At 31.9% G+C, this 19,429-nt stretch overlaps 1 protein-coding gene across 1 annotated transcript in view; it reads left to right on the top strand.

Moving 5' to 3' along the window:
* The window catches only part of LOC139503738 (cilia- and flagella-associated protein 65-like), a 52,261-nt gene that overhangs the window by 15,629 nt on the left and 17,203 nt on the right, over window positions 1–19,429 (top strand). Inside the window, exons 17-34 of the mRNA XM_071293582.1 lie at window positions 10–95; window positions 1,065–1,191; window positions 2,226–2,394; window positions 2,811–2,949; window positions 4,444–4,583; window positions 4,998–5,082; window positions 5,602–5,760; window positions 6,701–6,866; window positions 8,219–8,347; window positions 8,863–9,019; window positions 9,346–9,414; window positions 10,155–10,283; window positions 11,109–11,193; window positions 12,854–13,012; window positions 13,347–13,535; window positions 15,148–15,261; window positions 16,155–16,313; window positions 18,648–18,791. Of these exons, the coding sequence (XP_071149683.1) occupies window positions 10–95; window positions 1,065–1,191; window positions 2,226–2,394; window positions 2,811–2,949; window positions 4,444–4,583; window positions 4,998–5,082; window positions 5,602–5,760; window positions 6,701–6,866; window positions 8,219–8,347; window positions 8,863–9,019; window positions 9,346–9,414; window positions 10,155–10,283; window positions 11,109–11,193; window positions 12,854–13,012; window positions 13,347–13,535; window positions 15,148–15,261; window positions 16,155–16,313; window positions 18,648–18,791 (2,405 nt within the window). The remainder of the gene's footprint in view (window positions 1–9; window positions 96–1,064; window positions 1,192–2,225; window positions 2,395–2,810; window positions 2,950–4,443; window positions 4,584–4,997; window positions 5,083–5,601; window positions 5,761–6,700; window positions 6,867–8,218; window positions 8,348–8,862; window positions 9,020–9,345; window positions 9,415–10,154; window positions 10,284–11,108; window positions 11,194–12,853; window positions 13,013–13,346; window positions 13,536–15,147; window positions 15,262–16,154; window positions 16,314–18,647; window positions 18,792–19,429) is intronic.

A 19,429-nucleotide genomic window follows, 5' to 3' on the forward strand; every position in this document is an offset into this window, starting at 1 on the left:
TTTTTGCAGGACATGAGAAAACATTTTGTGTGATGCCTTTATCCATGGATATACCACCACTGAAGTCATGTGCCTTCCAGGTCACATTTAAACCTGTAAGTATTCAACTTTGAACTTTAATGTACTTATGAAGGTTTTCATGTTAACTTCAACATGTAATGAACAAGCCTGTAATTCAGTGTTTGTCGTTTGTTTATGTTTTACATATTTGTATTTCGTTTTTTTTTATATATACAAATAAGGCCGGTAGTTTTCTCGTTTGAATTGTTTAATATTATATCCATGCCTTTTATAGCTGACTATGCGGTATGGGTTTTGCTCATTGTTGAAGGCTGCACGGTGACCTATAGTTGTTAATGTCTGTGTCATTTTGGTCTCTTGTGGACAGTTGTCTCATTGGCAATCATACCACATCTTTTTTATACAATATACATGATAGAAGTATTATCAGTGTTACCAAGTTTAATTCTAAGGCTACTGTCAATATTGGAATAAAGCCATTTTTTGAAGGGTAGTGCCATGTTAGAATATTTTTTAATGCTTTGAAAAAACACGAAATAAGAAGGATTTGTTTCTTTTTGAATATTCATTGTTTGTTGGAGGTTCCTATGATAAAAAAAACTGAGAAAAGAATTTATTTACACCTGCATCACAGCAATATTCACCTTTCAATCCATCATCGTTAAATAAATATTGTGGTTTAATACTTTTAAACTATAAGTTTTAGAAAAAAAACAAATTTAACTGAACAATTTTTTTTTTAAACTATTACTAAAAGAGGGACGAAAGATACCAGAGGGACAGTCAAACTTATAAATCGAAAATAAACTGACAACGCCATGGCTAAAAATGAAAAGACAAACAATAGTACACATGACACAACATAGAAAACTAAAGAATAAACAATTCTTTTATACAAGACAGTAAATACTTGCTGTCAAGTTTAATCAGTATAAAAATTTTGCTTTAATTTCAGCATACTGTTAAAAGGTTATGTTTAAAATAACTTTTCTGGTACATCATTTATATACTTATGCCTCTATATTTTTTTAATCTCTCTTTAGAATGCACCAAATCAATTTTATGGATCAGAATTGGAATGTTTTGCCTACTACAAGAGCTTGAGAGATTTCCGTCTGGTGGAAGATACAACACACTTTCCACCATGGTGTTTAAATCTAACTTGTTCAGGTTTGTTTACTTTTGTCTGCTTTAATAATACAACAATGCATAGTTAATTTGTGGGATATTGATAAAAATCCTGTTTAATCCATATAAATTTTTTTCAAAATGTGAGTTTAAATTACGTGGATAACGACCCTGTCCTATTTATTGCAATAATAAAAACAACGCAATAATTTCTGAATTTACATTATTCTGTGCTGTAAATGTCATGAGTGGTCAGTCTGAAGAAATATACAATGCTGTAAATATAGATATAAATATGATGGTTTTAGCAGGAAAAATGCAACTGAATAAATACACTATGGATACCTTAAATTTCGTGTGCATGTCATGAGTGGTCAGTCTGAAGAAAAATACAATGCTGTAAATATAGATATTAATATGATGGTTTAAGCAGGGAAAATGCAACTGAATAAATACACTATGGATACCTTAAATTTCGTGTGCATGTCATGAGTGGTCAGTCTGAAGAAAAATACAATGCTGTAAATATAGATATAAATATGATGATTTTAGCTGGAAAAATGCAACTGAATAATTACACTATGGATACATTAAATTTCGTGGGCACTAATTTAATTAATACATTGTACACTTAAAATTATTTTATCAGTGGATGTTGCTTTATGAGGATTGAGAAAAAAATGTATTTTTGTAAACATTTTCCATAGCTAGCTATAAAACCAGGTTCAATCCACCATTTTCTACATTTGAAAATGCCTGTACCAAGTCAGGAATATGACAGTTCTTGTCCATTCGTTTTTGATGCGTTTTGTTATTTGATTTTGCCATGTGATTATGGACTTTCCGAATTGATTTTCCTCTGAGTTCAGTATTTTTGTGATTTTACATTTTTCTTAGTATGACATTCATTATCACTGAACTAGCTAGTACATATTTTTGTTTCTCAATTTCTCAATTTTAAAATAAATGCACATGACAGTTATCAAGGCTAAAATTAGCTATTGCATGCATTTCATTCTTAATTTGCAGTACACTGAAATTTCTTATTTTAATTCTCAACATTTAACTTCGATCAGGTCAGACATTCCTGCCAAACAATGAAACATTCCTACCCAGATATACCTTAGACACATCACGTTTGGTATTCCCAGCTGTAAACACTAAAGAATCAGCGTACAGAACGTTACAGATGAGAAACACTGGGACAACACCTATCTTCTTTGATGTACAGAAAGATCCAAACAAGTAAGTAAAAACATTACAGCTGTTATCCTAATGCTAGCAAGTTAAAGGTTTGGTTGGATTGCTTGCTTTGTTTGTATAAATGTTTGTTCTCTAAATTTTTCAGTTTCAATTAAAAATATATATACTACTGCATTGCAGCAATATTAACCTTTTATTTCATAAATGAATGTAATAGTTCAACTTGGACATAGTTTTCTATTTTTTTCTATATTTGTGACTCATTTTTTTTCCTCAGTTTTAAACCCGACGTTTTCCCTATGGAAGCCAGTGGCACCTCCATCAATAAAACTTGGCCACTACAAAATAGCCCAAAAGTGACGCTTAAAAGTGGCGTTAAAACACAAACAATCAATCAAACCAGAAGTGTTTACTATAGGAAGTTATCTTTTTTAAAATAAATTTGTTCTCTTTTTCAGTGTTTATTCTGTGAAACCTGCCAAAGCTTTGATGAAAGGTGAAATGATGACCTTTGTTGTGAAATGTACACCAGCAGAAGTCAGAACGTATAAACATAATTTGATATTACGGCTGAATGACAATGAAAAGTACAACAAGGTAAGAACCAATTAGAATTCTAGAAATTAATGATATGTATGTGATACAGGTCAAAATGTACAACAAAAGCACCAATCAGAATTATAGAAATTAATGATATGTATGTGATACAGGTCAAAATGTAGAACAAAGGAATCACCAAATCAAAGATCTTTTCAAATTGAGTAATGAATAGTTTAGAGTCTGAGGGTGCTGATTCAGTGTCTTCTAGTTAGTAGTATTAATTTTGCAAGAGTGCCGTGGTGTAGTGGTTAGTGCATCAGACTTCTACCGCAAAGGTTCCTGGTTCGATTTCTGTTGGGGATGAGAATTTTAGGAACTTAATTTTCGGCTCTCCCTTGACACCTTTTGCGAGTATGGTCTTTAGGAAACGATGATAGTCTGTCGGAAGGGGACGATAAATGGCTGACCCGTGTTAAGAGAGAGCCATATCTCTTTCACGTTAAAGACACCCTTGTAGATTTTGAAAAAGAGTAGGCTAATGCCGCTTCAAGGCAGCACTCGCACCCGCAAAGTGGAAAGGGATTAATATAAGTTGCAAATTTTGTTTCCCAATCCACTATAAATAAATATGTTTAATTTTGCAGTCCATTCACTGTACATTTACATAATATACTTCTGATTCAGTATATTTAGGGGGATACCAATTTTCGTGGATTTTATGGGTAAAGGTGAACTACAGATATTTATGATCAATGAAAGACCAAACTTTCTATATATATGCTTGTATGCAGAGTTTTGCAAAACCACAAAATCAAATACCCATGAAAATGCAAGTCTTTCTAAATTCCATGAAATCCATGAAAATAGATGAATTCACAGTAGTAATGTATAATAGGTCCTGACATGAACAAATTTCAACCAAGAAAACCAAAACGACCTGATTAATGTACAAAACAATAAAAAAAATATGAAAGTGACATTGACCTTAACCACAGAATTACTGGCTCCTGATATTAGACAGACCTGTATAAACAGAATGTGGATCATAGCCAATTTTAAATTTGCATTTATATTTTCTGAACATCAATGTTTATTCTTTTACAGATCATTATTTCCTTAATAGTATTGAGGGGGGAGGATCTTTTTCAGGACGTCAGGATTAGGTGTTTTTAAGCTTGGGATTTCAGGGTTGACCCTTTCTTTTTTTTTTTAATTTGGGATGTCAGGATTTATTTTTTTTTAAATTCGGGACCTCAGGATATCATGTTTTTAAGCTCGGGATTTTGGGATCAGGATCTTTCCGACCCCCTCTCAGTATTGTAATAATAACATTAATGGTACATATTTTTATGCACCAGATTCGCACTTCGATAATCAATGTCTCTTCACTGATGCTTGAGGTTGAAATATTTGAAAATCCAAAGCTTATAAAAAATATGAAGAGCTATAAACCAAAAAGGACAAAAAAGTATAGTCAAAGCTGGGAAAGGAATCAGAGCTTTTTATAACTGTTTAATCTCAATCATTTAAATGCTTTTTTTTATCTTTCAGGAGCTTGAAGTATGGGGATCAGCTGAATCACCAGAAGTCTTGTTAGATACAGACGGCTGTTTATATTTCAGAGAAACTTGTATTGGAACATTCTCAAAACAATGTTACACCATCAAAAATGTCTCTAGGATACCTCTAAGGTATGTTTTTTTTACAGTTTAATCCTGAACTCTGACCCTAAACTTCAATGTTAACCCCTGACCTCTAACCTAAACCACAATCCTAAAACTTTTAAAACTTTCGCCTACCTTTTAGTTCAAATGAATGTATAAATGAATATTACATTTTACGAACATATTTACAATTATATTTAAACTGCTTTTCTTCTTTGATGTAAGAATACCAGGAATGTTTAAACTAAAATAATTTATACATATATTTTCTTGTAAAATTAGTCAGAGAAATATTTCTGATTCACCTCTATATATCTTTTGTCTCTTTGAGAAATATATTGTATTTTTTTTTTTTAACAAAATGGGGAAAATACAAACCTTTAAAAAAAATGTACATAAAAATACTGTTTGACATTGATTGTTTTAATATTTTGTTTTCAGATTTGAATGGAAGTTTAAGTTTGCAGATAAGAAATTATTGTCTGTAACTCCAGATTGTGGCATCATTCAACCAAATGAAAATCAGGTATGTTTTAATCTCACGGCATTACATTATTCAGATTTCCTGCTATAACTACCCACATTTTTAATAAGCATAACCCTTAAAAATTGCTGTCCTCATCAAACATTTTCGGATTCTTTTGACAGTTGAATCTATCATACAACAGTGCACATAATGGCATTCAACAATTAACAAAACACATACTGCTTAGCTAGCTATATAAGGCCAAAATGACAAATGTAAATCATTTCAGAAACGAAAGCTGACAGCCTGATTTATGAGCAAAGTAATAAAAGAAAAAAAGAAGATATTCATTAACAAACAAACACTAAATTGCTTGACTTGAATGTCCCTCTGGTATCTTTTGCCCCTCTTTTGGGGCTGCACATACAGGTCAAACATGTTTATTCACACCCAACCATTTCTTAACCTTATGGGTCTGTTCAAATGAATAAATTTATGAAACAGTATTAGCAATGATTGATTAATATAATAGACACCCTAAATATTATATTCAGCACTTTTTATTATTTTGTATTTTAGACACATGCTTGGTCATTTACACCAACATCTAAGGAGAAATATGTGATGAAGCCTAGCCTGATTGTCTGGGGACAGGGATTCAGCAGTACATCGTCTGGGGGAAAGAAAAAAGAATTTAATGTTAGGGCTATTGGTGAAGGCACTATTGGTGATATTAAGGTAAGGCAGAAATATATCAAGGATGTTCACCGCTCTTTTCTAGAATAACAAGCTTTTAAAAAGACTACTATAAATTGATAGTATATAAATACAGGAACTTAAAAAGCAGAAAAGAATTTAGGGTCCATGTGCTTGTTTTTCAAGATATAAGCCATTGAAAATTTGGTTAACAGCTTCAATAAATTCTGGAGTCTTTGTGGCAGAGTGGTCCAACTACATTATGAATTGAATGTGTAAACAAAAATTATTAATTTAAAGTACGTAAAGTTTCGTAGATGAAGTATTTTTAAATGGATAATGTCAATACAAAAAACAAAAATAAAAATCTAAAAGATATATTTAAAGCTATCATTCTTTTAATTACTATGGATTCATTATTATTCTTTTGATACATATTTTCTTGGATTTCGTGGGTGCAAGGAAACCACTAATTTAAAAGTTCAAGGAATTACAAATTTGCTGTACCACTATACTTTTGGAAAACCACAAAACCAGATATCAGGGATAATGCAAGTTTTCCTCAATCCATGAATATTGGTACCCATGAAAATAAATGAATCCACAGTAATTTAAATATTGAAATTTGTATATTAAGGTGGTATCTAACACTACAGGGAGATAACTCTGTAAAGTCAGCTAAATGTTTTAATTACGTTGTGTTGTAAAGGGAATATTAAGCTTCTCATTATGATCAAATGGGTGTTTGTCAAACTGCTATATAACCAGTGTAATTTTTCTGACAAAACAGTTGGTTCAAAATTTTTAGATTTTTATAGTTTTGTTAAAGGGTCAAAGTAAATACTTTGTCAAAATTTTATGAAAATTAAACGAGACAAATAAATTTTAGTGAAAGTGTTGGGTACCACCTTAATATGTGGTCATCTTTATATTTCCCAAGATTTCAAGAATCAATGTTTCATGATTTTATATTTTATTTAAGGCCGACCAGACATATATTGAATTTGGGGATGTTGTGGTTGGAAGTTCAGCTTGTAAGACTATTACTATTTCTAATGAGAGTACATGCAGTCTCCATTACGAGCTATTTATAGAACAGACGATGACTGGACCTTATCCAGAGGAACTAACCTTAGATGACAGAATAGGTAGGAGATTATCTTCTAAATAAATTCACGTGTCAAGTTTGTGGCAGAGTCTAGCATGTCAATATAAAAGAGAAGATGTGGTATGATTTCCAATGAGACAACTATCCACAAAAGACCAAAATGACACAGACATTAACAACTATAGGTCACCGTACGGCCACACTGAGGTTGGGAGTTTTAACATTGCACTTGGCAGGTGCATTCAACATTAATCTTAATTGTCATACAAGTGAGAGGTTAAGCTAGCTATAAAACAAGGTTTAATCCACCATTTTCTACATAAGAAAAAAATGTGCCAAGTCAGGAATATGACAGTTGTTATTGATTCGTTTGATGTGTTTGTTGGTAAAAAGAACTGCCAAAATATTTTGTGAGATATGAAAAATACCTGCTTAAATTCAGTTTGTGAACCTCATAGAAATTTATTAAAGACAAGACAAACAAGCAGTACTTATGGAGATTTAACTAGAGTTTTATGACAAAAAGAGTACTGTGAAAGTACTTTTATTCGTGGGGTACCAATTTTCCTGGTTTTCATTGATGACTTTAATCCACGAATTTAAGTATCCAATGAAAAAAAAAAAACCATTGTCCAAATCAAGACCTGAAAAGATCCCCATGTAGGTTTCACTACTTGATATGATCTAAATAATATATTGAATAACGCCAAATCTGAGAATACCATAATAGTAGTCACAAGGCAAAAGCACTGTGAACTACAACTGCATGCAGGATTATACTCATTTAATCTTTAATAGCATAAACTGTACAACTTTTGATCTTTTAATTCTCATAAAAAATATTTTTGATCAATGAAAGTCATTTATGCTTAATTATGATTAAGTGTTCATTTTATATTCTCATACTTCTCATACATATGGGACATAATAATTTCATACTGGGCTTGATTTTGATAAGACTTTTTTGACAATTCAATACATTTATAGCATTTGTTTATGTTACTGTTTAGGTAACATCATAGGCGGATCCAGGGGGTGTTAGTGGGCCCCCCTTAGGAAAAGTTCTGGATCCGCCACTGGACATGTTTATGACCTTATTAACACCTTTGATGGTCTTGAATCTGTTGATCACTTTATCTTTGGTTAATTAGTGTTGTCACCACCGAATGACACGGGACAACGTTTACTTTGCAATTTCCTTCAATCCAGACTATTTGCAAGCTTCGTTTCTAAAGGCTTCAATTTTCAATTTTTTTTTATAAAAACTAAAATCCACGAACATGTAAATATTGCTCAAACCACAAAATTGATATCAACGAATTAAAGTACTTTCACAGTATTTGAAAAATTTTGTAAGACAAGAAACTATGATTTGTGTTTGTTTTATCACAGCTCTTCAGTTAGAGAGAACAGAAGGCATCTTACCAGCTAGATCTAAACATGTGATCATGGCAACTGTGAAACCAGTCAGACGTGTCCAGTACCAGTTCTCTGTTTCATATAAACTTGTGACACCAGAAGGTACCAGTCATAAAACTGAGTTATTCCCCCTTTTAAAATTTTATAATTTTTTTAATATTATATTGTTTTTAATAATAGGAAGATTGTAATATCTTCAAACAAATTTCAATGAATGGCTATTTGATAGTAGCTAGATTCCTATAATATTTTTAAACAGACTTCAAATAGAAAGCACAATAAATGTTTAATTTTAAATTATTAACCTATGAAATTTTTAGCTTAGTTTTTAGCAAAATGGTTTTGAAATAAATCAAACATAATGTTATGTTCTCCTTAAAAGTAAATTGTTGAAGAGAAATTTCAAACAAAGAAAACTAGGGGCCAGCTGAAGTAAGCCTATGCCAGGGTGCAGGATTTCTCGCTGTGTTGAAAACTCAATGGTGGCCTTCAGCTGTTTTCCGATCTATGTTCGGGTTGTTGCCTCTTTGACACATTTCCCATTTCCATTCTCAATTTTATTTAGAAATAAGATCTAGATTTTTAAAAATTGTTTAAAAGTTTGAATCTATTTTTAGCCACAACATCACATCCCACAGCCACAGAACCCCAACATTTGTGTCATGTGTTGACTACTGGAGTGTTCCCTGTCATGGCCGTCACTGATGCACGTTGCTATGGTAGCGCCATTGGAATCAGTAAGAAACAGTTATGGGGTCTGTTTTCTCTAGACAAGTAAGTATTGTTGACTAGATTTACGTTGTTTACATAAAATATTTTTATCTTGTTCCACTCATAAGAAAAGTTATCTGCTCTTTGTGGTTATTGTCTCTTTGACACATTCCCCATTACATTCTCTGTTTTAATACTCATAAATGATATTTGATTTTTTTTCTGGATAACCCTGATTTTGTTGTCAGCTCAATAGTACAAAACAAAATCATTTGATATTTTTGGAAATATTTCATCTTAAATGAAAAGGGAAAAACCCATAAATTTATAGAATCAATTGATTTTTTAAAATTTGTACAAGTGTATGAAATCTTTTTTTATTATTTCAGCATGAATGTTTGTTTGGATTCAGATCCATCTGCTGAGGAGTTAAGATACAGTGTAGCTACAAGGCACAGGTAAGGATAATCTATAAAAAAAATCCCATTCGTTCAAGAAGAATGGGGAAAGATACCAGAGGGACATTCAAACTCATACTCTCATAGATCAAAAATAAACTGACAACGCATATGGCTAAAATCGTCCTGAATATGCATGAAATATTTGCCACTGGACATTAAGCAACCAACAATCAATGCATATGGCTAAAAAAGAAAAAGACAATCAGACAAATAATAGTTCAGATGACACAACATAGAAAACTAAAGACTAAGTAACACAAACCCCAACAAAAACTGGGGGTAATCGTAGGTGCTCCGGAGGGTAGCGTCCATAAAATCGTTTCATATTCTGTTCAGAAAGGATTATTAATTGTTTATATCTTGTATGAAATTTACATGCATCATTATTTGTCCTTTGTGACTTTCAAAGTAAAAAAAAAGAATTATATTTGGCACAAACAATTCAAAGAAAGAAAAAAAATCATATTCAAAATAAAAAGTATCTTTTGTAAAGCTGCAACTTAGGAGTCATATTATTTTGTGGGATCCCAGTTTTCAGCTGTAAAACATTCATATTGTTTAAAATAACAATTATTTTCCTCATGTATTGGAAAAATCATTTTTTTTAAAGTAAAATCCTTTTATAAAAATTTAAAAATAAATATTTACTTTGAACATTCTGCAGTAATCACAAATGATTGTCAATTTAAATGAAAGCTATATTAGATTTATTAACAGAACCATTTGATTTATTTCAGTCACCATAGACGGCCACCAGTCTATACGAGAGCTATATTAGACTTTAACTTCAGTGCCGCACCAGTGGGTAGTGAGCCGTGTATTGTGAATTTAATGTTTGAAAATACAGGAACTGTAGCCACTGATTGGTAAGTTTTATACACAAATTTATTTCGTATAACAAAATACTATTTCTGTAGAATATGTTACTGTAATATAGCAGTAGCTATACCAAAGGAATTGATTGACATTCAAAACACATATATGAATTGTATAAGTCGAAGAGTCACACTAACAACGCGACAGCAAAAACACTTAATGATGAAAAATGCAAAATCTACAGAATGGACAACATGTATGATAGGTTTAAAGGAGAAATTATAATGACGTTTTTGTAGAATATGTTACAATCAAATAGTAGAATGGACACTCAAACAAGTAAGTCAAGAACCAGCAGACAAAGCTATGTCAAAATATGAAAAATTACATAAGACCACAGCAATCTATAAGTTGGGGCTATTCCAGAAAAAAATGTATGGGGGGGGTTGGAAGGCACATTGTATTAATAATACATGGGTGATGGGTATCAGAGCAACTTTTAGACAAAGCTATGTCAAAATATGAAAAATTACATAAGACCAACAGCAAACTATAAATTAGACAAATTGAAATATTCTAAAGAATTTGAAAAACTGGAATGAAAAAAAATATTAATTATGAATTAATGTTATATTGGTCAAATGAAGTATTTGATGTCATTTAAAAAGACACTTATAGGAAGATCATTGATGAAAATAGTCATATCAAGGATATGTACAAGCCAGAAGATGATATTTACATTTTTATAGTTTTTGTATTTTTTGTATATAATTTTGTGTTCATTTGCCCTAAACCAATTGTTCTCTGGCATTAATGTGCATTTCTTTACTTATAACTAAAACAGGACTTTAAAATATTCTTGCTCTCTGTTTCAGGGCTTTCTTGTTCCCATCGGACTTACAGCTAGAATTAGAGTACTGGGCGGAGACGGGAGAATTTGATGAAGATGAGCTACATGAGGTAAGGCTTACAGTGGCGAATCCAGAGCTTTTCTAAAGGGGGCCCGCTGACTGACCTAGAGGGGGTGCCCCGCTCCAGTAATGCTTCAGTGATTTCCTATTTTATCAACCAAATTTTTCCCACGAAAAGGGGGGGGGCCTGGGCTCGCCTATGGCTTATTGTTTTAGATTAAATCGCCCTTCCAAAAAAAAAAAAAAATTGCAATGTTTCTACTAGTTTTAAAAAAAGTTAAGAAATTTTTGGTTATTTTTATTAATGGGAAAAGTTAAGAGGTGACAGAATTAAAACAAGTTCACAAATAATTTTAGTTGTGATTTTCCTTCACCAAATGTTTGCTATCACATGAATTAGGTGTCACATCTTTTATTATTAGTGATCTGCTATTTTATATTCACATATTAATGTCTGTACATCTGTACAATTACAATGGATTAATTTATTTTTATGGCTATCTGAGCTTCTTGAGGATAGAGGAACAGTGGCGGATCCAGAAATTTTCATAAGTGGGGGCCCACTGACTGCCTAAGAGGGCCATTGCGTCACGCTTCAGTGATACCCTATATAAGCAACCAAATTTTTTTCTCAAAAGGGGGGGGCCTGCAGGCCTCCCTAAATCCGCCTCTGAGGAAAATTTGCATTTGCGTGGATATTTGATTTGTGATTTTGGCGATTTGTTTATACAAAGCCTATAGAAAATTTGTAATTCATTGAATATTTGAATTGGCGTTTCACCTGTATCCTTGAAATTCATGAAAATTGGTAAACAACGAATAATGATAAATACACAGTATAGTAAGGTTCACAAATTTATAATACATGTACATTAATTGTTATGCCACACACAGCTAGGTTAATAGAAAGAAAACAAAACAATTGTCATCACATAGCCTTTTCCAGCCCCTGGATTTTTTTTTATATATTTTAAATAAATGTGCTTGTAATTGTAACATTTTGTAATTCAAAATATCAGAAAATTACTGATGACTTTGTCAATGTTATTTTTGAGTTATTTCCCTTTATAACCTGTGTTTTTAAAAAATATTGTTTTTATTCTCTTTTTATCTTTTGATTTTCTTATTTTAAGTAAATAAGCATTCTTTAATACAAAGTACACTTTAAAAAAGAAAATATGCATGTATAAATGCACTGTGCTTCAAAAAAATATAAACTATAATATTATTTGATATTTTCTAAGATGTACAATGCTAATTTAATAGATCAATAAATTTCAGGTGTATGGGTAATGTAAACAATTCAAATATATACCGTATAGTGATTTGTAGAGGATATGCACCTCATGTAGGTGTATTAAAATTTAAAAAAGATGATAGGGGATGGGAGAAAGTATAGAAACACCCAAATATCAAAAATAATTTGAAGATGACCTGTCTCAGCAAACTCAAAAATAGAAAAATGTTTGAAAAATGATTTGTAGTTGATCTAAGTAAATAAATAATGCTGCAGCTGCTTGAGAAAAAAATGACATGATTTCTTTAAAAACTTTTAACCAAAAAAATGTTAATATAAGCATCCCTGTCACAATTGTTATAATCGCAATAATTCAAACTTAAACAGGATTTTTCTCAATATTGCGAAAATTAGTTTATTTTGATGGTGACTTGCTGTATCACCTAACATCTTCCTTTTATTCATATTTCAGATGAAGGTGATGGACAACAAATTGTTTTCCGTAGAACCACAGGAAGGAAAACTTCAACCAGGAGAGTGTCGAACTGTTACCTTTACCTATAGACACAACATGACAGGAACAGATAGACTTCCTGTCCTTCTCAAGTTAGCTCGGGGTAGAGAAGTTCTGGTAAGTAGGAAACCAGTTATTATCCAAGAGGTTAATTGATTCAAAAGCTTCATTTTTTAGAAGAAGTGGTGGAAATTTTCAATGATAACTTAAGCAATTTTAATCCTAAAACCTTTTACATTGAGGTTAAATTTACAAACAAAATTACCTGTCCTGCTAATTTAACTTTTTTTATACCCACGTTAGATGGATTTTTTAGTTTACATCTGAGTGGTCATAATATACACTTCATTTTGTGAAACTAAATGTTTCTGGAATAATATAAATCATGTTGAATTTTATTGCAGCTTTGTGGTTTTACATTTTACTCTAATTAAAGTTATTTACTTTTCAGTTGAATTTTATTGGAGTCACAGTTGAAGCAGAAAGGAATTATATCCATTTCCCATCCAATAAACATCTGTTTACTCCAGTACCAGTGGGAGAAAAATCAAGTCCAAAACAAGTGTATGAACTTTATAATGGAGGGGCTAAAACAGTTAAATTCACCTTTGACCTTGCACCTCTTGAACTTTTACAACAGGTAGGTCCATTGATAAAACTTAGGATTAGTTTAAATCTGAATGTTGTCAATTGAAAAATTAGTTCATGCATTTATTATTGCGATTTTTTTGGAGTGAGGGATAAAGAATGTTCTTAGGTGAATCAAGACATTAAAATTGATGCCTAAAGTCAAAAGAGTATTAGTTGAGGAATAAAATAAGCTAAAAATATTGATAGATTATGAAGCTCTTTTTCAAGTTTTTTTAGTTTTAAAAAATGGTGGGAAATGTCTGACTCAGACTTTTCCCTTATTTTTGCATTGGTATTATTTGGGTCTCAAATGGAAAGAAAAGAAATCAAGAATTTGCTTAAATTTTGGTAAATGACCTTTTATTAGCTAAAAGTCTTATCTGAAATTAAAAATGGTTGTTGTGGGGCAAAATATTTGCCCTGTTTTATAGGAAAAAATACAAAGAGTCTGAACATCTGACAAAAATGACCAAACCTCACCTAAGTATGTCCTTAAGGGAGTTCGCTTTTCAGTTTCAAAGTAATTATACCCCCGCTTTAAAAAAGGGGGGGTATACTGTTTTACCTCTGTCTGTCCGTCCGTCCGTCAGTCAGTCCTTCCCATGAAACTTTCGTCACATTTTTCTCAGGAACTGCACATCCACCCTTTCTGTAATTTGGTATCAACATTTATATATGTCAGCCATACCGTGTGATGCGTTTTCAGATTCATCACTTGACAACTTCCTGTTTACCGAACACTTGTCTGATTTTACACATGATAGCCAAGTTGAAAATTTTCGTCACATTTTTCTCAGGAACTACAATACAAGGATTTCTGAAATTTGGTTTCAGGATTTATATAAGTCAGCTATACCGTGTGATGCGTTTTCAGATTCATCACTCGACAACTTCCTGTTTACCGAACACTTGTATGATTTTACACATGATAGCCAAGTTGAAAATTTTCGTCACATTTTTCTCAGGAACTACAATACAAGGATTTCTGAAATTTGGTTTCAGGATTTATATAAGTCAGCTATACCGTGTGATGCGTTTTCAGATTCATCACTTGACAACTTCCTGTTTACCGAACACTTGCATATTTTTACACTATTAATATTATCCACTTGCGGCGGGGGTATCATCAGTGAGCAGTAGCTCGCAGTTTCACTTGTTAACTTTTCAAAACACTAGTTTATATAGATAGGGGATTTATAAAGGATTCCAAAGAGCAATAAAAATATATAGGTGACCGTGCTTGTTTTCGAGATAAAAGCCATTGAAATTTTGGCAGGAAAATATTTTCTCTTGACTTTTCATAGCTTTATCATTGACAAGTTGAAGTTCTCAAAACTGTTAAAAAGTAATTAAGATTTAAAAGACTTTTACAGATGGCTTATCATTATACATGTAACAAATTTACAAAAAGAAAAATGGGGGTCACCGGGCAAATTTTTTTTAATGCATTCAAATGGATAAAACAAGAGGATTTCGAAAATCTGACAAAACATCAAAAACATGACAAGCCAGCTTCCTTAAGTAAAACCTTACTTTCACTAAAGAAAGTAAATTTTCTTTTTTACATATTTGGTCATGCCAAGAATTGTTTCTAATCTCAATCTAATATTTTACACACGTAGGAAAATTTTGACCAGCCAGTATTTGAGTGTTTGACACCATTTGGAGAGATACCACCAGGACGATCGCTCGCTGTAGAATGGAGATTCTCACCAATTGAGGCCAAAACTTATATGGTATGTTTTGTAATATTACAATAAGAATTGACTAGGAAAATCTTGCATCAGTGGTATTATAGGGTTATTGCATGAATATTGGGGAATATTGTCCCGAGTAGAATTTTATATTGCACGAGCTTGCGAGTGCAATATATGCTCTACGAGGGACAATATTCCCCAATATTCATGCAATAACCCTTTTATTGTATAGCAATAATATATTTTCGAAAGTAAGAATTGGTTTAAAAATTTAAATTTGATTTTTTTCAACTGTGTTGATTTTGTGGTTCACCTATACCCATGAGAACAAAAATTGGCTTCCCTGAAATATAAATTAATCAACAATAATTTAATTTTGGATGTAACACGTCTTCTGATTGGCTGACGTTATTTTGTTATCAGCCAATAGACATAATTTAGTCATGTGACCTTGACGTCATCAACGTTTTTTCATGATTTTCTATGGTTTAAAATGGAATTTAGAATTAAATTATAAGAAATGACTGTAATATTTTTTCTGTCTATTCGAAATAACATAAAAAATGTGGTGCACACTGTTAAATAACCCGCTACGCGCGTTATTCAGTGTGCACCAAATTTTTTATGTTATTTCTTCATAGACAGAAAAAATATTACAGTCATTCCTTAAATAATCCAAGTATCCATATATGAGTTTTTTTCATAATCTTTCACCAATATGACGACATCGTCAGTTAAAAAAAAATATTTAACTGTTATTTATCATAAACATACAAGTGGCCAAATTCTATGTAAAAATTGCTATTTCAAATTTCTATTGAGTTTAAACCAGTATTCCAATTTAAAGTGAATAGTCCTGGAGACTTGAATTTGCTTGATGCATTGCTATTTCTTATGTTATCATAAATGTTTTTTTTTACCTCTGTTGTTAGGTTGATGTCCCAGTGATTGTAGATAAAGGAGATACAGCTATAGTAACATTTACTGGTGTGGGATATGACAAGAGAATCATGGGAGAAACCATGCCAATGACAGACCAATCAGATTTAACCGGTGTTCCTGGAGTACAGAGCGCCATTGTTCCTGGACAGGTATGAAATAATTAGTTTGATGTTAAATATGCTCGAAAACAAATGGAATACTTCTTCTTAGTATAAGCCTCCTTTAATTAGGAGGACCTCCATATGGAGTTTTACCTGAACTTTTGAAATTTTAAATACTTTGGAATTCAGTTAAAAAAAGGAGTGACCAAAAGATTGAATCAGCATTTTTATTTGTTGATAAAAAAAAAAGCATTGACAGTTTAATCAATATTCTTGAAAAATGTTTCGCTTTTTATTTTTGTCGAGCCTGCAACTTTTGTTGCAGAAAGCTCGACATAGGGATAGTGATCCGGCAGTGGCTACGGCTACGGCGGCGGTGTTAGCTCACTTCTTAAAAGCTATATATTTTAGAAGGTGGAAGACATGGATGCTTCATATTTTGTATATAGATGCCTCATGTTACGAAGTTTCCGTCAGTCACATGTCCATTGTCCTTGACCTCATTTTCATGGTTCAGTGACCACTTGAAAAAAAAGTTCAGATTTTTTATAATGTTAAATTCTCTCTTACTGTAAGTAATATGATAACTATATTTAGTATGTGCGTACCTTGCAAGGTCCTCATGCCTGTCAGACAGTTTTCAGTTGACCTCGACCTCATTTCATGGATCAGTGAACAAGGTTAAGTTTTGGTGGTCAAGTCCATATCTCAGATACTATAAGCAATAGGTCTAGTATATTTGGTGTATGGAAGGACTGTAAGGTATACATGTCCAACTGGCAGGTGTCATCTGACCTTGACCTCATTTTCATGGTTCAGTGGTTATAGTTAAGTTTTTGTGTTTTGGTCTGTTTTTCTCATACTTTATGCAATAGGTTTACTATATTTGTTGTATGGAATGATTGTAAGGTGTACATGTCTAGCGGGCAGATGTCATCTGACCTTGACCTCATTTTCAACCTTCAGTGGTTATAGTTAAGTTTTTATGTTTTGGTCTGTTTTTCTCATACTTTATGCAATAGGTTTACTACTATATTTGTTGTATGGAATGATTATAAGGTGTACATGTCTAGCGGGCAGATGTCATCTGACCTTGACCTCATTTTCATGGTTCAGTGGTCAAAGTTAAGTTTTTGAGTTTTGGTCTTTTTATCTAATACTATATGTCATAGGTCAACTATATTTGGTGTAGGGAAATATTTAATGATCTATATGTCAGTCGTGCAGGTTTTATTTGACCTTGACCTTGTTTTCAAGGTTCATTGCTCAGTGTTAAGTTTTTGTGTTTTGGTCTATTTTCTATAACTATAAGCAATAGGTCAACTATATTTGTTGTATGGAAGCATTGTTAGCTGTACATGTCTGCCTGGCATATGGTTCAACTGACCTTGACCTCATTTTCATGGTTCATGTTAAGTTTATGTGACAGTCGTAATAAAGCTTTATATTTAGGAGTATCAACATAATATCAATGATTAGTAAAGAAGGCGAGACATTTCAGTGTCTGCACTCTTGTTTTTTTATTTATGACCTTTTTTCGCTTGTGACTTTCTTACATTTGATTTATGACTTAAAAAAACCAGATACCTGTTTAAATGAAAATTTGTCAAGATAAATCAAGCTGATGCATTTTAGTAAATTTGATTTTGTTGTCGAATTATTACTTGATAAAAATCTGTTTAATTTTATTGAATTGGTGATTTGCATGATATTTGGTTCACATGAAAAATTGAATCTGCTATAAAAATGTGTATATGAAATTAATGAAAAATTCATGAATGCTCAATCAAATTTAATTCAATTTTTTAGGCCTGCTTTACTTGCATTACTTTTCTCTTGTTGAAAAATTGTGTATGAACTCATTACTTAGCTGTGCTATAGAAAAGAAAAGATATGGGGTATCTGTCCAAGACACATAATCAGTGTATGTACAGCAAAAGACACAAAAAAAGCACAAAGGAACCACACTTTTATTGCTGTTCTCTATCTTATTGGTTAACATTTATGATTTTATGCCACCAATGAATTTGAAGGGGACATTTTAAAAGTGTTACCCATGACAGTCCATCTTTCCATCCTTTTCTCTTTCTGTTTCATCCGTCCATCCCAATTTCATTTGTTTGAAGATTGAGTCCAGGCCTTGCGGTCATAAATCTTTCGAGTCAGTTTTTCGTTCTCGTACTCGAAAATCAACCAATCAAAATGCTGGATTTCATGTTTCCAGCATGATTTTTGTGCTCCAAGCACTTAGCAAAGTTTTATGACCTTGACCCCAGGCATTTACATGCCCATAGACACATTCTTTTTATATTTCAATATATATTTTCCCAAACTAAAATATTACTGAATAATCATGTCATAAACTGGTTCAATTATTTGCAGCTTGTATACTTGTCACAAGAAAGGCTATCCTTCGGAAACCTGCCGTTATTCAGCAGAGCACGACGTATGGTGTTTGTGTCTAATCGTTCAAAGGAGAACGATGCTTCGTTTGAATGGCATGTTACTTCACAGTCAGATGCACAGGTAATATAATAAAAAAAATATAGATAATTATATAAAATCATAATAAAACTTGTATTTAATTCTTTGCTGAAAAAAATAAAATTACAAAAATACTGAACTTCGATGAAAATTCAAAACAGAAAGTCCAGAATCAAATGGCAAAATCAAAAGCTCAAACACATCAGATGAATAGACAACAACTGATCTATACTTTTGGACAGATTTTTTTAATGATTCACATATGGTTCTCTTGATCAAGCTCTTCATTGCTGGAAATGCAATCATGACTTCTGATGATTTTCACTCCTTTTGTAGTTTAGAAAAACAAAACAGGCTATTGATGCCACTCGGAAAAAAAAGAAGTTTTTTTTTCATATCATTGAAAAAGAATGAGAGTGTTGCCTAAGTATGGCCTAACAATAAGAATAATTGCACTGCATATTATGTGAATTGCAATATATATATATATATATCTCCTTTTGAAAATTTATCTGTCTCGGATAAAAATATTGCATCTCTCTTGAGAGAAAAATATTGAATCTGTAAAATCAAGATAATTTCTCATTTATTCCTAGAATTCAAACCTAAGGAGAAGTTTTCATATGTATACAAAAAATGCATGATAAGAAATATTTACTACAAATTTTAGAATCTTGTAA

Source organism: Mytilus edulis, chromosome 14 (assembly GCF_963676685.1).
Source record: "Mytilus edulis chromosome 14, xbMytEdul2.2, whole genome shotgun sequence".
In the NCBI taxonomy this organism is placed as follows: domain Eukaryota; kingdom Metazoa; phylum Mollusca; class Bivalvia; order Mytilida; family Mytilidae; genus Mytilus; species Mytilus edulis.